General features: G+C 40.5%; 2 protein-coding genes across 4 annotated transcripts in view; one reads left to right on the top strand and one right to left on the bottom strand.

Moving 5' to 3' along the window:
* Window positions 1-5371, bottom strand: part of EFCAB5 (EF-hand calcium binding domain 5) — a 124281-nt gene extending 118910 nt beyond the window's left edge. Inside the window, 1 exon segment of the mRNA XM_061175652.1 lies at window positions 5276-5371. The gene's annotated coding sequence lies outside the window, so the exon portion shown is untranslated.
* The window catches only part of SSH2 (slingshot protein phosphatase 2), a 238218-nt gene continuing 224681 nt past the window's right edge, over window positions 4398-17934 (top strand). For all 3 annotated transcript variants that reach the window (XM_061175653.1, XM_061175656.1, XM_061175655.1), the window contains exon 1: window positions 4398-4676. In XM_061175653.1, coding sequence (XP_061031636.1) covers window positions 4614-4676 — 63 coding nt within the window. In that variant the 5' untranslated portion in view covers window positions 4398-4613. The remainder of the gene's footprint in view (window positions 4677-17934) is intronic.

The raw sequence follows: 17934 nt of genomic DNA on the forward strand, positions 1-17934 counted from the left end.
TCTTAGCTATTTTATATTCTATCTCTATATATTTCTACTTGTTTTATTATTTGTAACTAGTCATTTCAAATGTAAGGGGTTGGATTATTAAGAATGATTTCCACCCCCCCCCCCATTTTAACAAGCTTAGCTATACAGTCTTTTAAATGACACACTTCATTTGGTCTGTGATCAATGAGTTACAGACGTACTGCAAGATAGTTATCTATTCAGCCCTAGGAGTGGCCTGAAAGGACTATGGTGGTTGGTGCCTCTATATAGTTCACCCTTGGCCAGAAGCAGTTTGACTTAAGGATTCTCAAAGAGTAACCCAAAGAATCAGAGTCTGATGATCCATCCTAGTGTGCCCCATGGTCCCACAGGAGGCAAGCACAATGGAGGACTTGCTTTATTAAAGCAAGTATCCTCTAATAAAGAAGCAAAGCCAAGGAATGTTCTATCTCCAAGACATCACTTTCAGAGGCCAGTTGCGGTGTGTATTGCTGCTTATCATAAACATTGAACCTTGGAGCTGCTGGAGGAGTGCATGCTCCAGGCACTCAAGGAGCAGGACTCAGAGCCTAAGGTGTGGCCAGGAAAGTCTGCCAGATACTCCTCATGGACTCAGCCCCTAATCTCTCTTCATATATATTGAATTCTTCCCTTTGTTTATGGCTGATGTGCCCTTTTAGTTACATCCAAGTTAGCTGCAGAATTATTGCTCTCGTAACACAGTCCTACCCTGCAAATTGGAGTTTTGTCATTACTTTGTAAAATATACTTAATATGAAAAAGTTTGAGTGGATTCTAAATCCAGTCATGCTATCATAAGATATTACCACATTACGTTTTCTAGTGGGAAAAAAGTAAGAGCTACTGGAGTCACACATAATTTATACTTGCAAATTTTGAATAGTTGTGAAAATTATTTTAAATTTAGCATCTACTTGTATGAACTAAATTCTCATCAATAATGACTACTAATTGATCACTGTTAAACTGTCTTGTTCAGAAATTACATGCAGTCATTTCGGTCATAAAACCCTACATAGGAAATGTCATATTTATAGAGGCAATCTCGGGTTTTTCATTAAATTTTTGAGAGGCTTTATTTGGAAGCTTATACAAATTCAATATTTAATATCACCCTTAAATATGTTTGTTATTTTTCTCATTATAATTATAAAAAGAAAATAAGTTTTTTCACCAAGCCCCATATTGTTGCCTCCAAATCCCCTCTAATTTATCCCAGTGTGCTGAACAATATCATTTCTATGGATGTCATGACATGAAAAAAGGTTGAGAAGCACTGCTTTAACCTTTAAACCAGGATTCTTAACCTGGGGCCCCTTAATGGATTTCAGTGTGTGTGTGAAATATGTAAATGTATCTTTCTGGAGAGATGGCCAACAGTTTTCATCAGGTTCTCAAAGCTTAAGAACCAGCTGATCTCAGAAATTTCAAAAGCTCCCTTATAATTTCACCTTGAAGAAGTGATAATACAAGTTAAGGGTTAAATGAACTCCAATGGCACAAGGAGGCCTCCATTAACACAGGTGGGAAGAAGAAAGGTGCTCTAAATAGAGCTAGGAGAACTTTTTTCTTTGGGAATCCTGCTCTTGGCCTCTCTCTTCTCGAATTCAGCTAGCCTATTATGACACCTCTTCCCTCAGATCACCAGAAGACCAAGAAGGAAGCAGGGTGGAGCCCAGGAAAGAATGGGTATAAATGGCGCAGAGAGCATAGACTGCAAATGCTCACATGTGATCCAGATCAGTTCACAACATGGCTATACTGGGATCTGTAGGCAAAGCCTGAAATCCAGTATCATAAAGCGTACATTTATTTGCCCAGACCTTCTCTGTGTTTCTAAATCACTTTGTACATATCTAGACTTCTCATATATATATGTGTGTATGTGTGTGTGTGTGTGTGTGTGTACTTCTGGGGCCTAGCAGAGGCGACTGAAGCAACAGTACCACTAAACCTTACTGTAATTATTTGATGAGCTTTTTCCTGCTAACAAGCTATGAGGGGTAGATAGACTTTTGTTTTTAAAACAGTGACTAGTGTATAATACACCCTCGGTATTTTCTCAATTAATTGTGGATAAATCAATGAACATGCACCAACAATTTCCAAATCTTAGTTTCCTTAAAAGGTATATGCCAGGAAGAGATATTTCTCCTGTAAATAAATTAACTTTCTGTTACAAGCCTTATGTGAATTTGGGTACCTTACAATCCCAATTTTGACCAGGATTTTATCACCTCAGATGTGATGAATAATGATGTTCTATACCTACATACAAATGAGACATGTCTTGACCACTAATCTACTTCTCCTACTGTTAAGAAAAGGCATGGAATCATGTATTTTTCATTCTTTTTTATTACCTTTCTGCTTGATGCTATTTTCTACACATAGGATACACTCAGCAAGAGCTCACTGAACTTGGAACAAACTTATGAGAATAATAAAGTTTTCATTACATATGGGGCTTTACAGTTTATATTGCACGTTACATTTTTTCTCATTTGATCACAGAATCCTGTGAGTTAGAGCTCCGTTGCAGAAATGAAGAAACTAAAGCTCAAAAAGTTTAAGCCATTTGCTCAAGGTTTTACAGAGCTGGAACTAGAAGCCAGGTCTCTGATTCCTAGGGTAGTGCTCTTTCCCACTGTAGGATTATCTTACACTGTAAGATTATCATCTTCCAAAAGAATTTAAGATTATGTTGCTACATAAAAGTAGATAATCAGTGTTGCTGTCCCTGAGTCAGTAAGAAAATTAACATATAAATACATTATTAAGACCTATTGATTTGAATAATACTTTTTTCTAGAATGATACTTTGGTTTATAAATCACGTTTCATTTACTTGCCTTCATTCAGCTTTCAGCTATGTATAATTCTTGCCTACGCATATAGCTTCCTGTTTGATCTCCTAAGCTTTGGTTCAAAGTTCTTACTTCTGAACTTTGTCTTCTCTTTTCCTGTTTACTAAGTAGCTCTGGGAAAAACACAGTCAGATTGTTTAATCTGTGAACCATACATCTTTGTTTAATTTTGTCTCGCAGGCACTCTTGACCACCACCAGGGGGCAAAAGCCTACCAGCTGGCTTCTCTGCAGTACATTCTACATAGGACTGTACAGTACAGGGACCCTCAGTGTCTGATTCTTGATGGAACCTCCCTGCTAATTATTTCAACCACAGGGCCCCAAGGAGAGAACAAAGGCTCAGCACAGAGGGCTCTAGTGGCACTTAACCATAAAGCGGCCAGAAAGAGCTCACGACAGCTCTGTCAGTCTAAAAGAAGCAATAAGATCCAAGAGCGTTTGAGTCATAAGGCGGTGGGTTAATAACTGCAAACTCCTGAATGTGTGTGTTTTACAGCTTTGATATGTATGGTAGTATTTACCAGCACATCCACTCAAATTGAGAAACAGCTTTGTCAACTCTCTTGCCCTGTGTAATCAATCAGTGGCATTTGCACAGTGCGATTCCCCCCCACCTTCAATCTTGATTTTTCATTACATTCTTGGCTTATGTTCAGCTGACGATTTACCTTTTAGAAAACGATTTCTTTAAAATATTTAATCAGCATTCCGCATATGTCTATGAAATAATGAAATCTAAAGACGAAGGAGAGGAAAGCCCTAGGAGCAAATCCTGTTTAGCCAAGAGAACTTCTTGCCAGCAGGAAGCAAGTGGGAGGTAAATAGCAGGTTGGACCCTTCCAACTCCGTGAGCCCAGCTTTCTCGGCCTCCCAGGCTCGCTCGGCCTCTCTGCACCTCACGAATAATGAATGAGTCCTAAGACAGGGGCCAGGATAATAGAGGAAGCACGAGGGTACCATAAAGACTCCCGGGGTATAAAATTACAAATCTTTCTTACTTTCAAAAAGTCTCATCCTAAAACATAGACTCGGAGACGGAAGGGTGGGAAAGCTCAGAAAAAGCCTCCCCGAGAGCCGGGTCAAAGGGAGGGTCTCTAGCCCAGTAAGCCCCACCCACGCTCAGAGAAAGCGTTTGAAACCCCGCGGCGCCCTTTTCCAACCGGAAACATTTGCCTCAGGATTTTTACCTCAGTTTCTTCTCACGAAGGTGGGTTAAGCTGTGCGCCCCACCTCAGAAAATGGTCGTCCCTCAGGAGTGGGGGCTCCAGCGACCCTCAGCTCCGAGACCCCGCCCCCCAACCCACTCCACAGCCCCCGGCACAGCCAAACTGCGTGATTCCAGAGCCAAGGAGAAAACCCGGGAGGGGGCGGCGGCCCTTGGCGCACGCACCCGGCCGGCTTCCGGCAACTCAAGGGTTACGGCCAGGCGGCGGCGCGCGCCGAGGGGAGAGGCGGTTGCTGACAGGTGGCGCCTGCGCACTGGGAGCGCTCATTGTGCCCCGCAGCTGCCGAATCGCCCGCCCGCCAGCCGCCAGTTCAGCGCGTCAGTCTGCGAGAGTCCGGTGGTGGGTGCGGAGCCTGCTGCCGTTCGCGCGGTCTCCTCCTCCTCATCCTCATCCCCGCCCCCCTCATCCCCACCCCACACCCCTTGCCTCATCCCGGCTCCGTCACCCTCCCGCCCCCCACACTCAGGACAAGAATGCCCTGCCCGGAACAGCCCAGCAGCGCCTAGATGGCTTTGGTCACGGTCCAGCGGTCGCCTACCCCCAGCACTACCTCCAGCCCCTGCGCCTCGGTGAGTCTTTCCCGGCAGCCGCTCTGCTCGCTTCTGTCACTGCGGCTCCGCTTTGCCTCAGCGGGTCCCGCCGAGCGCCACTGCGCACGCGCCGCGCCGCTTCCCAGGCCTGGGCACTCGGCTGCCGCGAACCCCCCACCCCCCCATCTTAAAGACGAGCTGCAGGAACTACAGAACGTTGATTTGTGCCCCCATCACTCTGAGCACCTAGCGCCTCACAGTCCTCGCCCCGACCCCCCCTGTGGCATGCCTTCCTCTGGCTTGAGCACTTCCTTTCGGGAATGAGTCATTCTTGCTTTTCACCCTCCCCCTTCCTTTACCCTCTGTTGCTCTGCTGCAGGGAGAGGACCCTGGGACTCCTGCGTTGCCCCATACACACACCCACATACCCTTACCCGCACCCATTTCAGGGACCCGTTCCGTATTCGCACACTGCACGCCCTTCTCCGGGTGTCTTTCTTCACCCTGGTCACTCGCTGTCTTTTTGTGCCCTGTCCGTTGGGCTTCATTGGAGGGCTGAACGGTAGTTACTCCTTGGTTTCTCCCCTCCTCCCCTTTCCCAAAGGGTGGCCGTGGTCTCTGCTCTTTGGATCTCTTACCTCTGCGAGGTCCCGAAGCATCTGGCGCTGCTTGATGACCAGTGCCAATTCATTTACATCTCACAGACATTTATGCCTTACACTCATTGCTCATGATCGTTCTTGTTCTTGGGTCGTGTTTGTATGGCTCGTTACTTCAGATGCCTGTGCCAGTGAAGCGTGCTTCCAGAAGGAAAATACCCAGTAACCAGCCTTTTCCTGCTGGGCCCTTCTTTGCCTTCGCCCCACCCCCACTCCTTTACGCTCCATTCTTTTAGGCTTTTTTTTTTTCCTGAAAATATTTATTTTTTTAAATAAAATATTGTACCAGTGGGGGGAAATGGGATCTTAAAAAAAAAACTAGATGTTTTAGAGGGAATAAGTGGAATGAATATATGAGAAATTGGAAAAGCCATTTTGAACTTCCTTCAGAACAGTAATTTACAAAACTGTGTTGATGGATGTAGTGGTTTCAACTTGCAAAAACGTATTCAGTAAACGCTGTACTACCTTCCACTGTAAAAATTCGGGTTACTCTTCATATGTATATGTTAACTGAGGTGTGTGTGAGTGTTGACATCTTGAAAATGTGCTGGTTTGTAATTTCAACATAGTTTCCTGAATTTCAAAATTTTGTTGTGTAGAATGGTGGTTTCTTTTTTTCTGAGCTAGCTTTTGCACTTTGTGTGACCAAATTGGCAGCTGTATCCTAATTCTAGAAGTGATTATACTTCAAAGGTTACCTTACCTTGTGTTGTTTCCAGAGAGCACAGCTAGCTAGGATCCTTGGATAGAAGTTCAGGGAGGCAGATTTCCAATCATTCTAAGGAGGAATTTTGTAACAGTGGGGTGGACTGCCTTGCAAAATAGTGAGTGCCCATTGCTGAAAGGTTCAAGCAAAGGCTGAAGGGCCTTTTGCCTAGGAGGTGGTAAAAAGGCTCTTTCCAACTCTGAAGATTATGTGAGTTGAGAATAACTGCACTTGAAAGCTAGTGAAATATTTAAGGGTCCTCTGAAGACAAGTATCATAGGGATGGAAATTTAATATACTTTATTCTTATATGTGGTATTTTATGCTAGTTTTTGGAAAGTCACTAACATACCATCAGACCATCTTAATTCACCCCACCAGTAAACCTCTGGAAGAAAGTGGTTACCATGCCAGATTTTGGCTGAGAAAGCAACTGAAGGTTAATTGAGTCATGTCAGCAAACCAGGAACCAGTATTATATTGACATGATTTTCCCTGGGCATTGTTGGAAGCAGTTTATGCTGTAATAATAATATATGTGTATCACGTTATCATACTAATTTTCTTGAGGTGAATGATTAGTAGTACCATATCTACTTGATGTGACTTAATTAGCCAATACTTGGTTATTTTAGAATCTGGAGTTATGTTAATAGGCACTTTTGACATAGGTAATTAAATTGATCATGTGATAAGCTCAGTTGTTGAGCTAAATGACTGGTATTTCTACATCTACTTGCTATAGTAACCTGGGTATTTCAGTTTATATGTGGCCTGGGGAGCAAAGGAATCCTGGGACGTGTGTGTGTGTGTGTAACAGTCAGCATTGTTAGCATGACTATGACCCAGTTACCTTTCCCTTTAAATTGTTTTCCTATTCCACTTTATCCAGAGCTTTTTCAGCTGAGTTGTCTCATGGTCCTTGTGTTCCAGTATTTGACTGCTGTCCGACTTGAATATATTTGCTGTTGCATCTCTTGCTGCATGAATAAGTTGAGTTGTTTGTTTTAAAAGAGAGCAGAAAGAATCTACAGAACCACGAAAGGAGAGATTTAATTTTGTGAGGCTGGAAATTTAGGGTTTTTTAATTAATCATTTTAAGCATTCTGTTACGCTTTTTCACTGTAGGAGGTAAGACATTTTAATACCGTCAGCTCTTCAGTGTTCTTTCATTAGAGATTAAACAAATCTATTGATCATCTACTGGGTGTGAATGACTATTATAGTACCAAGATGTATAAGATATTGACCCTATCTATCAGGGTCAATAATCTTGGGAGGGAGGGGGTGAGGGAAGGGACAGGGACTAGAGGAGGAACAAACGTGAGAGAGTAGAAAAGGAGAGTGAGGGGAATGCTACTGTATGTACACGAACAGCCAGTTTGTAAATGGCCATAAGTATTGTCTGAATTCAAATTAAGATAAATTCACTAATGGCAGTAGTAGTAATAACAATATGTAACATGTAAGTGCCTTACATGGATTAACTTATTTACTCCTCACAGTATGCCCAAGGGAAATTGCTATTATCCCCATCTTACTGATGAAACTGAGGCAAAGAGCTATTAAGGAATGTACCCAGTGACACTCAGCTGTTGAAGATGTAATTGAAACACAGATGTGTCTAACTTTAGAATCTTCCATCTTTTTCCTTCCTGGTAATCAAAGAGAAGTATACATAGTTAGGTGGCTCTTGAACTAGGCCTTGAAGGATAGGTTGAAGGATAGGCTGAGATAGAAGCTGGGAAGTAGAGAGTATTCCAGGTGGAAAGAAGCTATATACACCAAGACTTAGAGACAGGAACGTACAAGGCATATCTGAAGGACTTAAATAGACCAGTTTGAGGAAGGATTTGTGTCGAAGAGTAGTAATAGATAAAGGTGGGGGGGCAGCTAGGGCTGCAAAGGGACTGCTGAGCTTAGGAATTTGAACTTGATAGAGAAGGTAATGGAGGGTCCTCAGAGGTTTTTGAGCGGATATGATCACAGTGGTGTTTTAAGAAAACTGATCTAGCAGCTGTGGGCCAGAGGGAGTTGAGAGGGAGAGAGGGCATGAGGGGAGCAGGTTAGAGGCTGTTACAGTAGCCCAGGTGTGAGATAATAAAGGCATGAACTGGGAATGTGAAAGAAGGGAAGGAAAAGGACAGATGCAAGGGATTGTGGAGAAGATGCAAAGGACCTGGGATTGATTGGATATCGGGGAGGAGGAATCAGAGATGCCAACTCTTGGAATATATTGTTCTAGATGTTTCTAACTAATTGGGGGCAATTTAGGAATTATCTCTTACCTTCTATCTTTCTGGTATGAATTTTCTGAATGGATACCTATATTGATCCAGGGTTATATAAATACAGTGAAATACCATAAAAATCTTTTACTTTTGTAAAAGTGCTTTATGCTTTTCAGAGTGTTTTGTGTTCATGGTCTAATTTAATTCTAGAATAGCCTCATAAGTTACGCAGGACAAATACCAAGGTTAAAAGGCTTGCTGAAGATTGCAAAACTGGTTGGTATAAGATCCTGCAGTAGAACTAAGTTCCTTGGCTCCTGGTCCACGGAGTGATAAGAGAGACAGCATATTAGTTTCTGATCCTGAGAACTTGACTGCCAATAGAGAAAAGGAATCAAGACTTGAGATGCAATCAAGAACTCACACTGTCTTTTGAGTTCGTTTATATATTGTCTGTTTCGACTTTCTGTCTTAACTGTCTAGAACAGAATCATCCAAGTCTTGTACAAATCATTTTTTCGGTGGTACCCTTATTTGAAGCCTATTATCTCTTGGTTTACATAGAAATCTTATAAACTTGAATATTTAGTTTCCATACTCTTAGAAGATTACCAGCAGCAAAATAGGAATGGAAAGGGGCAGGTGCTACTAAAGGCAGGCTCCTTAAAGTTCTGGGAAATAGTAGTTGAATGGTTTTACAGCAAGGGAGGAGGAAGAAAACCTATAAATAGCTGACCCAAGGAAAAAATTTAGCAGTTAGGGACTACTTAATGTAAGGACAAATACCCCTCTAAAACCCAATACTCCTTCAGAGCAACTATTATGTGGTTATAGTGATGACCCCAAATCATCATAAGAAGGCTTAATCTTGTTTTGTCTTGGTTTAAGCAGTCGGAATTGAGTGAAGTGTATTTTCAGATAGAGATCCATCCAAGTTTCACCGAAGTCTTGATGTTTAAGATGCACATTTTAATTAATTGGGCAATTCATATATATATCTAATTTATATATAAATGAATGGGGATGTAGGAAAAATAGATATTATTGAATTATATATATTCAAATATGACCACACCTCTCTCCCTAGGCAGAGAAAATAAAGCCATAGCAAATATGAAATTGATTTATATAAAGTATATACTTAAAAGTGATGCTTTTTAATTTTTTTGAAGACTGCTTTAGAAACTTTCTTGAACTGTAGAAATAATACATGCCAGTTGTAGGAAATTTGGAAAATATGGAAAAGCACAGAAAAGAGAATAAAAGATATGTGCCATACATCTGAGCTTGTATTTTTACATAGCTGAAATGCTGCTGTATGTATAATTTTGTATGCTTTTTAAAAAAGTTTTATATATATCATAGATGTATTGCCAAATCACTTAAATGGCTGCGTTGAGTAGTTATAACTCATTCTAACCATTCCATTATTGGTGAATATCTCGGGTTTTTTCTAACTTTTTTTTCTATTATAAATTACATTGCAGTGACCATCATTGTGCATAAATATTTGACTGCATTTTGGAACATTTATTAAGATTTCAAGAAATACAATTACTGGATCACAGAGTATGTACAATTTTAAGTTTCCTGTTACATAGTTATACTTCCTAGGACAGTTGTTCCCAGTTAACATTTATTCCAACCAACATAGTGTAAGAATGCTCAATTCTCTTAGCCTTATTAACACTTAGCCTTATTCTCATTTTATTGTTAATCATTGGTAATTTTTGAAGATAAACAGTAGTACCTAGTTGGCTTGATATGTATTTTATTATTAGACAAGTTGAATATTTTTTAGATGTTTATTAGGCATTTTTGTTAACTTTTTAAAAAGATAATTTTATTGAAATATAGGCTACAGGCCCTAAAATAAACCTGTTTTAATAAGTGTGCAATTCAGTGTTTTTTTATAAACTTACAGAGTTGTTCAACCTTCACTATAATCCTGTATTTCTATTTTATGAGCTATTTATTCTTTTCAATTTGTGTATTCTCTTGATACGTTATGAATATTACCCCTTTATTTATTAAAACTGTTTGCTTTTTAATTGTTTGTATTACTGTTAGAATAAAGTCTACACTCCAGAGTTTTGCTAGCAAGACTTTTACTAAGGCAGCTTTGCTTACCTCTTCAGCCTTGTCTCTTCCCAAGTCCCTGCCTTGCACACTGCTCAGTCACGCTGACATGCCATGCTCCCTTTGATCTCTAGGCTTTTGCACATGCTGTTCCCTTTACCTGGAACACCTTCCCTTCATCTCTTTACCTGACTAATTCCTGCTCATCCTTCAGGTCTCAGCTTAAATGTCACTTCTTCTGGGAAGCTTCCCTGACTCCACTCCCAGACTATGGTAGGTGCTCCTTCTGTGCACAACATAGCACCCTATACTTCTCCGTCTTGGCTCTTATCTCTTTATTGTACTTGACTGTTTGATTGCTTATCTCCCCAGCTAACCTTTAAGCCAGGGACTGGGTCTACTTACATATTTTTGTATCACCAGGGTCAAAAATATTGGACTGTGGATCAATGGATGGATCGATGGATATAGTCGTATTTAGCAATTTTTTCCATTTTGAGTTTTTCCATTGTTTTTAAGGACTGATTTGTTTCTAGAAGCCCAAAGAATATGACCACCCTTAAGACTTTTTAAAAATTTTATTTATTTATTTATTGGCTGCATTAGGTCTTCGTTGCTGTGCGTGGGCTTTCTCTAGTTGGGGCGAGCGGGGGCCACTTTGTTGTGGGCTTCTCATTGCGGTGGCTTCTCTGTTGCGGAGCACGGGCCGTAGAGCGCCTGGGTTTCAGTAGTTGTGGCGCATGGGCTCAGTAGTTGTGGCTCACAGGCTTTAGAGCGCAGGCTCAGTAGTTGTGGCGCATGGGCTTAGTTGCTCCGCGGCATGTGGGATCTTCCCGGACCAGGGCTCGAACCCGTGTCCCCTGCATTGACAGGCGGATTCTTAACCCCTGCTCCACCAGGGAAGTCCCTACCCTTAAGACTTTTGATAAATATTGCTAAATTGTCCTCCATAAAAGTTGAATCAAATTTTGTTGACGAGCTGTGTATAAAAATGTTTGCTTCATTGTACCCTCATCAGCCCTGAATATTGTCATCATTTGTTTTCTTTATCATGATAAGAGCTCTTGTTTACTGAACATTTACTGTGTGCCAAACACTGTGCTAAGTACCTTCCGTGCATTATATTGTTTAATTTTTACATCACTCCTGTGGTTTAGTTGTTATTATCTCTAATTTACAAAGAAAATTGAGGCTCAAGGAAGTAAAATGAATTGCCCAAGATTATAGGTCTGGTGTCTGACCCCAGAACTCTCTTCAACACTAGTATTTTATTATTGTTTTGAGTTGCCTTTTTTTTTTTAAGTCAGAGGTTAAACATTTTTCAAATACTTACCGTTGTTTATTTTATAGTCCCTGTTTTTTAAGTCATTCATGTGATGAGCCCAGCTTTCATCGTGGAGTTATTTTTGCCATATTGATTTGTAAATATTCTTTATATACTTATAATATTAACCTTTTTCTGTTATGTTGCACATTTTGCCTTGGTTTTCATTTGCCATTCTGTTTTATTTGTTTTTTATTCATTTTGATGTACAGACATTAAAAAATTTTAATGCTGTCATTTCAGAGTCTGTGTGTGTGTGTGTGTTTCCATTGTTTTTCTACTTAGTTCAATTTTCCATCAATAGAGTAGAGAAATATTCGCTGATATTTTCTTAAGTTGTTTTATAGATTATTTTTATACTTAATTTTACTGCATGGTGTGAGGTAAATATTAAATTAATTTTGTTCCAAATAGTTAACTTGTCCCAGTTCATTTTATGAAACAATCACTCCTTTTTTCTAATTCCACCACTGGGAAATACTACATTAGGGTATAAGCTAGAGTGTGTTCCAGTGAAGTTCCATTGCTCTTCCCACAGGAGTTTAGTTAGGTTAGCACGTATTATTTAGTATTCATTAAATTGTGTGCACAGGGACTTCCCTGGTGGCGCAGTGGTTAGGAGTACGCCTGCCAGCACAGGGGACGCGGGTTCGATCCCTGGTCCGGGAAGATCCCGCATGCTGCGGAGCAACTAAGCCCATGCGCCGTAACTACTGAGCCTGCGCTTTAGAGCCCGCGAGCCACAACTACTGAAACCTGTGCACCTAGAGCCCATGCTCTGCAACAAGAGAAGCCACCGCAGTGAGAAGCCCACGTACTGCAATGAAGAGTAAGCCCCGCTCGCCGCAACTAGAGAAAGCCCGTGCGCAGCAACGAAGACCCAATGCAGCCAAAAATAAATAAATAAATTTATAAAAAAAAAAAAGTTGTGTGGACAGAAAATAAACTTAAACTAGCTTAGATTTTAAAATTTGACTGGTGTCTGGAAAGTCCAGAGGAAGAGCAGTTCTTTGGTACTTAAAATGTGTCTTCAAGTCTCTTGTCCTTTCTATCTGCCTTTAGTGAGTGGGAGCAGATTCTAGATTATGCCCTGTCTGAAAAAGGCACCATGCAGAGCCCACACTGCCTTCCTGTGTATCACCGTTGCATATCGTTCCAGGTTCCAGCAGCTTAGAGCTTTGCAGTTTTTCCATTAAATGCCTGCTGTCGTGTTGGCTACACAGTACCTAGCCCATAGTAGGCATTCTCATGTCCATGTGTTTCATTTATTTGTTCATTCATTCAAGAAACCTAGCTGTAGTAGGGAAACTATTTCAAAAAAAAAAAAAAACCAAGCAGTTTGATTATTGATACGACTCTACCCAATTTGAAATATGCCAGAGGTCAGGTGTACATGGGAGGTGAGACCTAAGGAATCTTGTTAATCAGCAAATAGGTACTGAGTGCTGTTTTGTGCAGGTAATGCCATCCATTCTCTTACTCTGGTTCTCAGCACTGTGTCTTTTTCAGATACATTTACAAACTGCCCTGCATTTTCTTGTGCAGCTGAGCAGTGTAGCTGCTGTTCACAGTGCCGCTCATTTTCCTGTTTGTCAAGAGAAAGTCAGGTGAGGTGATCTTGGCTCCGAAATGTAATGAAAGTCCCATGGTTCCCTTGATTTTCTGAAAGTGAAATAATTTCACTTACTTGGTGGGAGAGGATATGCTTAGAAAGAAATGGGCAGAAGTAATGTACTGTGTTACAGCCTAGGTTTTTTGGAGCTGTTTGATTCTTTTTTTTTTTTTTTAAAGTAATTTAGTACCTTTTTTGTATCCTGTGCTATACTTGATTCTGAAGGTATCTATTTCTTTACTTATTCACGCCAGGATTGGGGATCCAGCAGCCAGTTAGTCCCTGGCCTCAGGAAGCTTAGAGTATAGTGGAAAGATTGGTATTAAATAAGTAATTATATTACAGTGTAGTAATTACAATTGATGTATAAGCCTTGAGGAAGAGAAAGAAGGCCAGCAAGGACTTCTGAGTTGAGCCTTAACGAGTGAGTGGAGTTGACCAGCAATTAGAGGGTGAGTAGCAGGAGGGAGGCAGGCATTTCTAAGCATGAACTTAAGGCACAGGGCCAGAAATGGCACATGTGTGCTGGAAACCACAAGCAGTACAGTGTTGATGCTGTGTAAAGTGCAGAAAATGGGGCTGGAGAAGCACAGATAACTTCTTTTGAACTATAACACATGTGCCCTTACTTTGGCTTTCCTTTAAAGTGAATTTGTTAAAATTTGTGATATGAGCAAGAAACCTTAAAGTATAACTGCATAGCTACCATTTTTCAAGTGTTTGCTGTGCTGTAGACACTGGATTCAGCATTAACAGACATCACAACAATGATTTGAAGAAGTACTATAATTGTTCCCATTTTACAGATGAAGAAACTGATTTTTCAGAGAGGTGTCTAGACTCCCCCAGCTAGGAGTGGCAGAGCCGGGACTTAAACTTTGGTTGTCACACTCAGAGACCAACTACTAGACTAAATTACCTTCTAGGTGTTAGAATTAGTCTCAGTGTCTAGGTGCTGTTTGATTTCTTCTTCTTTTTTTCTTTTTTGGACCATTTCGCTTCCTGTTTGTCCTCCTTTAGTTTACGTCACTGCAATTTGAGTCATTTTGCTGCTTATGCCTTGGTACTTGATAAACTCAGTTCAGCAGAAGTTTGTTGAGAACCTTCTCAAGCACTATGGGATGATATAAGGCATTATCCTTGCCTTAGAATTTAAAAGTCTAGTAGGGGAAGGCAGCTATAAGCTAAGCATGAATTAAAACAAAACAAAACAAACCCTAGTATGGTGAGGACAATAGGAGAGGCACAAACCAAGTGTGAACATGGGAAGAAGATACCAATTCTGTAGGGCATGCTGGACAGGAAATGTTTAACAGATCAATTGGAAAAGTTGGAGGAGCAGAAGATTTTTGCAGCTAAGAAAATGAAAGATATGTTTATTACTTCTAAATATTAATCTCTTTCAGTTCCATTCACAATTAGAAGCCAGTTTTCTCTACAGGGTGATTATTGTAAGATATTGTTGTCTAAGGCATGGTAGCCAGATACTGAAGCTTCTATCTTTGCAAAGTGTGTGTTTGTAGATACTACCTTGCCCCTTGCCTGTTCTTCCTCTCCCACCTCTATACCTTCCCCCACTTAAAGAAAAACAACGACAACCTCTTTTTTACTGCTTCATATAGGTGAATGTATGAAATTATATTTACTGAACTTTAAGGGAAGACATTTCTGTGCAAGTTAATTATTAGAGCAATGATTTTCCAGTTGTTGCTTCAGACAGTTTTATAAAAAGAGCAACAATTTGGGAGAGCCCTTTTTTCACATTTATGATATTTAGCGCGTCTCAGGCAGGAATTAAAGTAAACCACAGGTTAGCAACTCATAACACATTATCTTAGTCTATTAGGGAAGCTCATGGATTCTTTGGGGTTTAAGAAAGTGATTGTGGTTTAGAATAAAAATAGTATTTGCCAATGATTCTAATATAAATCACATGGGAGTGGGGAATCCCTAAAAGTATTTTCATTTCTCTTCTTAGGCCTTCAGAAATGCTTGTAGCAACATGAAGCAGTCTAGCATAGTGGTAAAGAGTGTAAGGTCTGGAAACAGCCTGCCTGAATCTGAACCCTGCCTTTACAACTTACTAGACTTAGACAACTCACTTAACTGTTCTATGCTTCAATTTGCCCATCTGTAAAATAGGGGTAACAATAGTACTTCTTTCACAGAAATAAGCATTAAATGAGAGAATGCCTTAGCATCATGCCTGGCACCAAATAAGCATGCGCTCATGAAGTATTAGTCATTTTTATAATGATGGTGATTTAGAGTTGCTATTTGGTTATTAAGCAATTTTTCGTTATAACACAGATTTGGTGGGGAGGATATTTGTTTTATGGCAGTATAATTCAAATGAATAGCCTATTTCAAGGGTTAGTTTCTCTTTACCTTTTTTCTTTCTTTTGTATTTTTTTAACTCAATGATAGCTATATTTTAAAAATTGGGGAATCTCAGCTCTAGATGCCAATCTCCATGACAAAGTATGTTGTGTTTGATTTTGTAATGACCCTGGAGCACCATACAGAATAATAATGTAACTGTAATCTTTAAAAAAATTTTTCACTTGAGAGCTTATCAGTTTTCTAGGCCATGCTTAGCAGCATTTTTTTTAAAAATTTATTTATTTTATTTTTGGCTGCACTGGGTCTACGTTGCTGCGCGCGGGCTTTCTCTAGTAGCGGTGAGCGGGGCTACTCTTCGTTGTGGTGTGCGGGCTTCTCATTGCGGTGGCTTCTCGTTGCGGAGCACGGGCTCTAGGTGTGCGGGATTCAGTAGTTGTGGCACACAGGCTCAGTAGTTGTGGCTCGCAGACTCTAGAGCACAGGCTTAGTAGTTGTGGCGCACGGGCTTAGTTGCTTCGCGGCATGTGGGATCTTCCCAGACCAGGGCTCAAACCCGTGTCCCCTGCATTGGCAGGCGGATTCTTAACCACTGTGCTACCAGGCAAGTCCAGCAGCATATTAATCTGTTGAATGTTTGGCTATATGGTAGCCACTGTAAGTGGTCACCTTAGTTTGTATCATAGACTGAATATGTTGGTGTTTTTAATGATCGAGGTTATGAATCATGTAGCAAAATAGAACAGAAATTGACAGATTTTTTTTTTAACATCTTTATGGGAGTATAATTGCTTTACAATGGTGTGTTAGTTTCTGCTTTATAACAAAGTGAATCAGTTATGCATATACATATATCCCCATATCTCCTCCCTCTTGCGTCTCCCTCTCTCCCACCCTCCCCATCCCACCCCTCTAGGTGGTCACAAAACACCGAGCTGATCTCCCTGTGCTATGCGGCTGCTTCCCACTAGCTATCTATTTTACATTTGGTAGTGTATATATGTCCATGGCACTCTCTCACTTTGTCACAGCTTACCCTTCCCCCTCCCTGTTTCCTCAAGTCCATTCTCTAGTAGGTCTGCGTCTTTATTCCCGTCTTGACCCTAGGTTCTTCATGACCATTTTTTGTTGTTGTTTTTTAGATTCCATATATATGTGTTAGCATACGGTATTTGTTTTTCTCTTTCTGACTTACTTCACTCTGTATGACAGACTCTAAGTCCATCCACCTCACTATAAATAACTCAATTTCATTTCTTTTTATGGCTGAGTAATATTCCATTGTATATATGTGCCACATCTTCTTTATCCATTCATCTGTTGATGGACACTTAGGTTGCTTCCATGTCCTGGCTATTGTAAATAGATATTTTTTAAATATGGAGACTCTGAGGACAACTGAATGTATTTATGGGTTTAAATATATCTTTGTATAAGGAAACAATAGGTGAGAAGAATGATCTGTCTAATCCAGCTATACCAAGCAGTTGACAGTAGAAATTGAATGCAGCTTTTTGAAGATGCATTTCTAAAGCAACTGGATGAACTCACATATGATATAACAAGAGCGCTTTGGTTCAGACTTTGGTTGCACTTTGATTACAGTTTTTATTATTGAACCTGTCAGAAAATAGAGACAACCTATTTCTTCTTAGAGTACTGAAAAAAATTGCATTAAGATTTCTATAAGCACAATATTTTGATTTGCCTTTTTGATCTGTCTATACAAGCTTCAACTTTCTCAACTCAGCATTTTTATGCTGATTCTGTGGTTTCCAATTAAACTTCAAAGGAAATTGTGCTGGCTGTAAAGGAAGTCTGGTTAGGCAAGGTGTGGCTGAAAAATCCAGGAACTCCTCCACTTGCCTACAAAACATTCTTGCGGGATATAGAATCTTGAAAATTAAATATAGGGCTCTTAGGAGAAAGAAAATATGCTTAGGAGATTTCCATTTAAGCACCATTTTTTGTAGGATTTTAATCTATAAGATTAAAAAAAGAAAATTTGGGGGCTTCCCTGGTGGCGCAGTGGTTGAGAATCTGCCTGCCAGTGCAGGGGACACGGGTTCGAGCCCTGGTCTGGGAAGATCCCACATGCCGCGGAGCAACTAGGCTCGTGAGCCACAATTACTGAGCCTGCGCGTCTGGAGCCTGTGCTCCGCAACAAGAGAGGCTGCGATAATGAGAGGCCCACGCACCGCGATGAAGAGTGGCCCCCGCTTGCCGCAACTAGAGAAAGCCCTCGCGCAGAAACGAAGACCCAACACAGCCATAAATAAATAAATAAATAAAATAAATAAACCCAAAGTTTAAAAAAAAAAAAAGAAAATTTTATTAAACAAA

This window comes from Eubalaena glacialis, chromosome 19, assembly GCF_028564815.1.
Source record: "Eubalaena glacialis isolate mEubGla1 chromosome 19, mEubGla1.1.hap2.+ XY, whole genome shotgun sequence".
NCBI lineage: Eukaryota > Metazoa > Chordata > Mammalia > Artiodactyla > Balaenidae > Eubalaena > Eubalaena glacialis.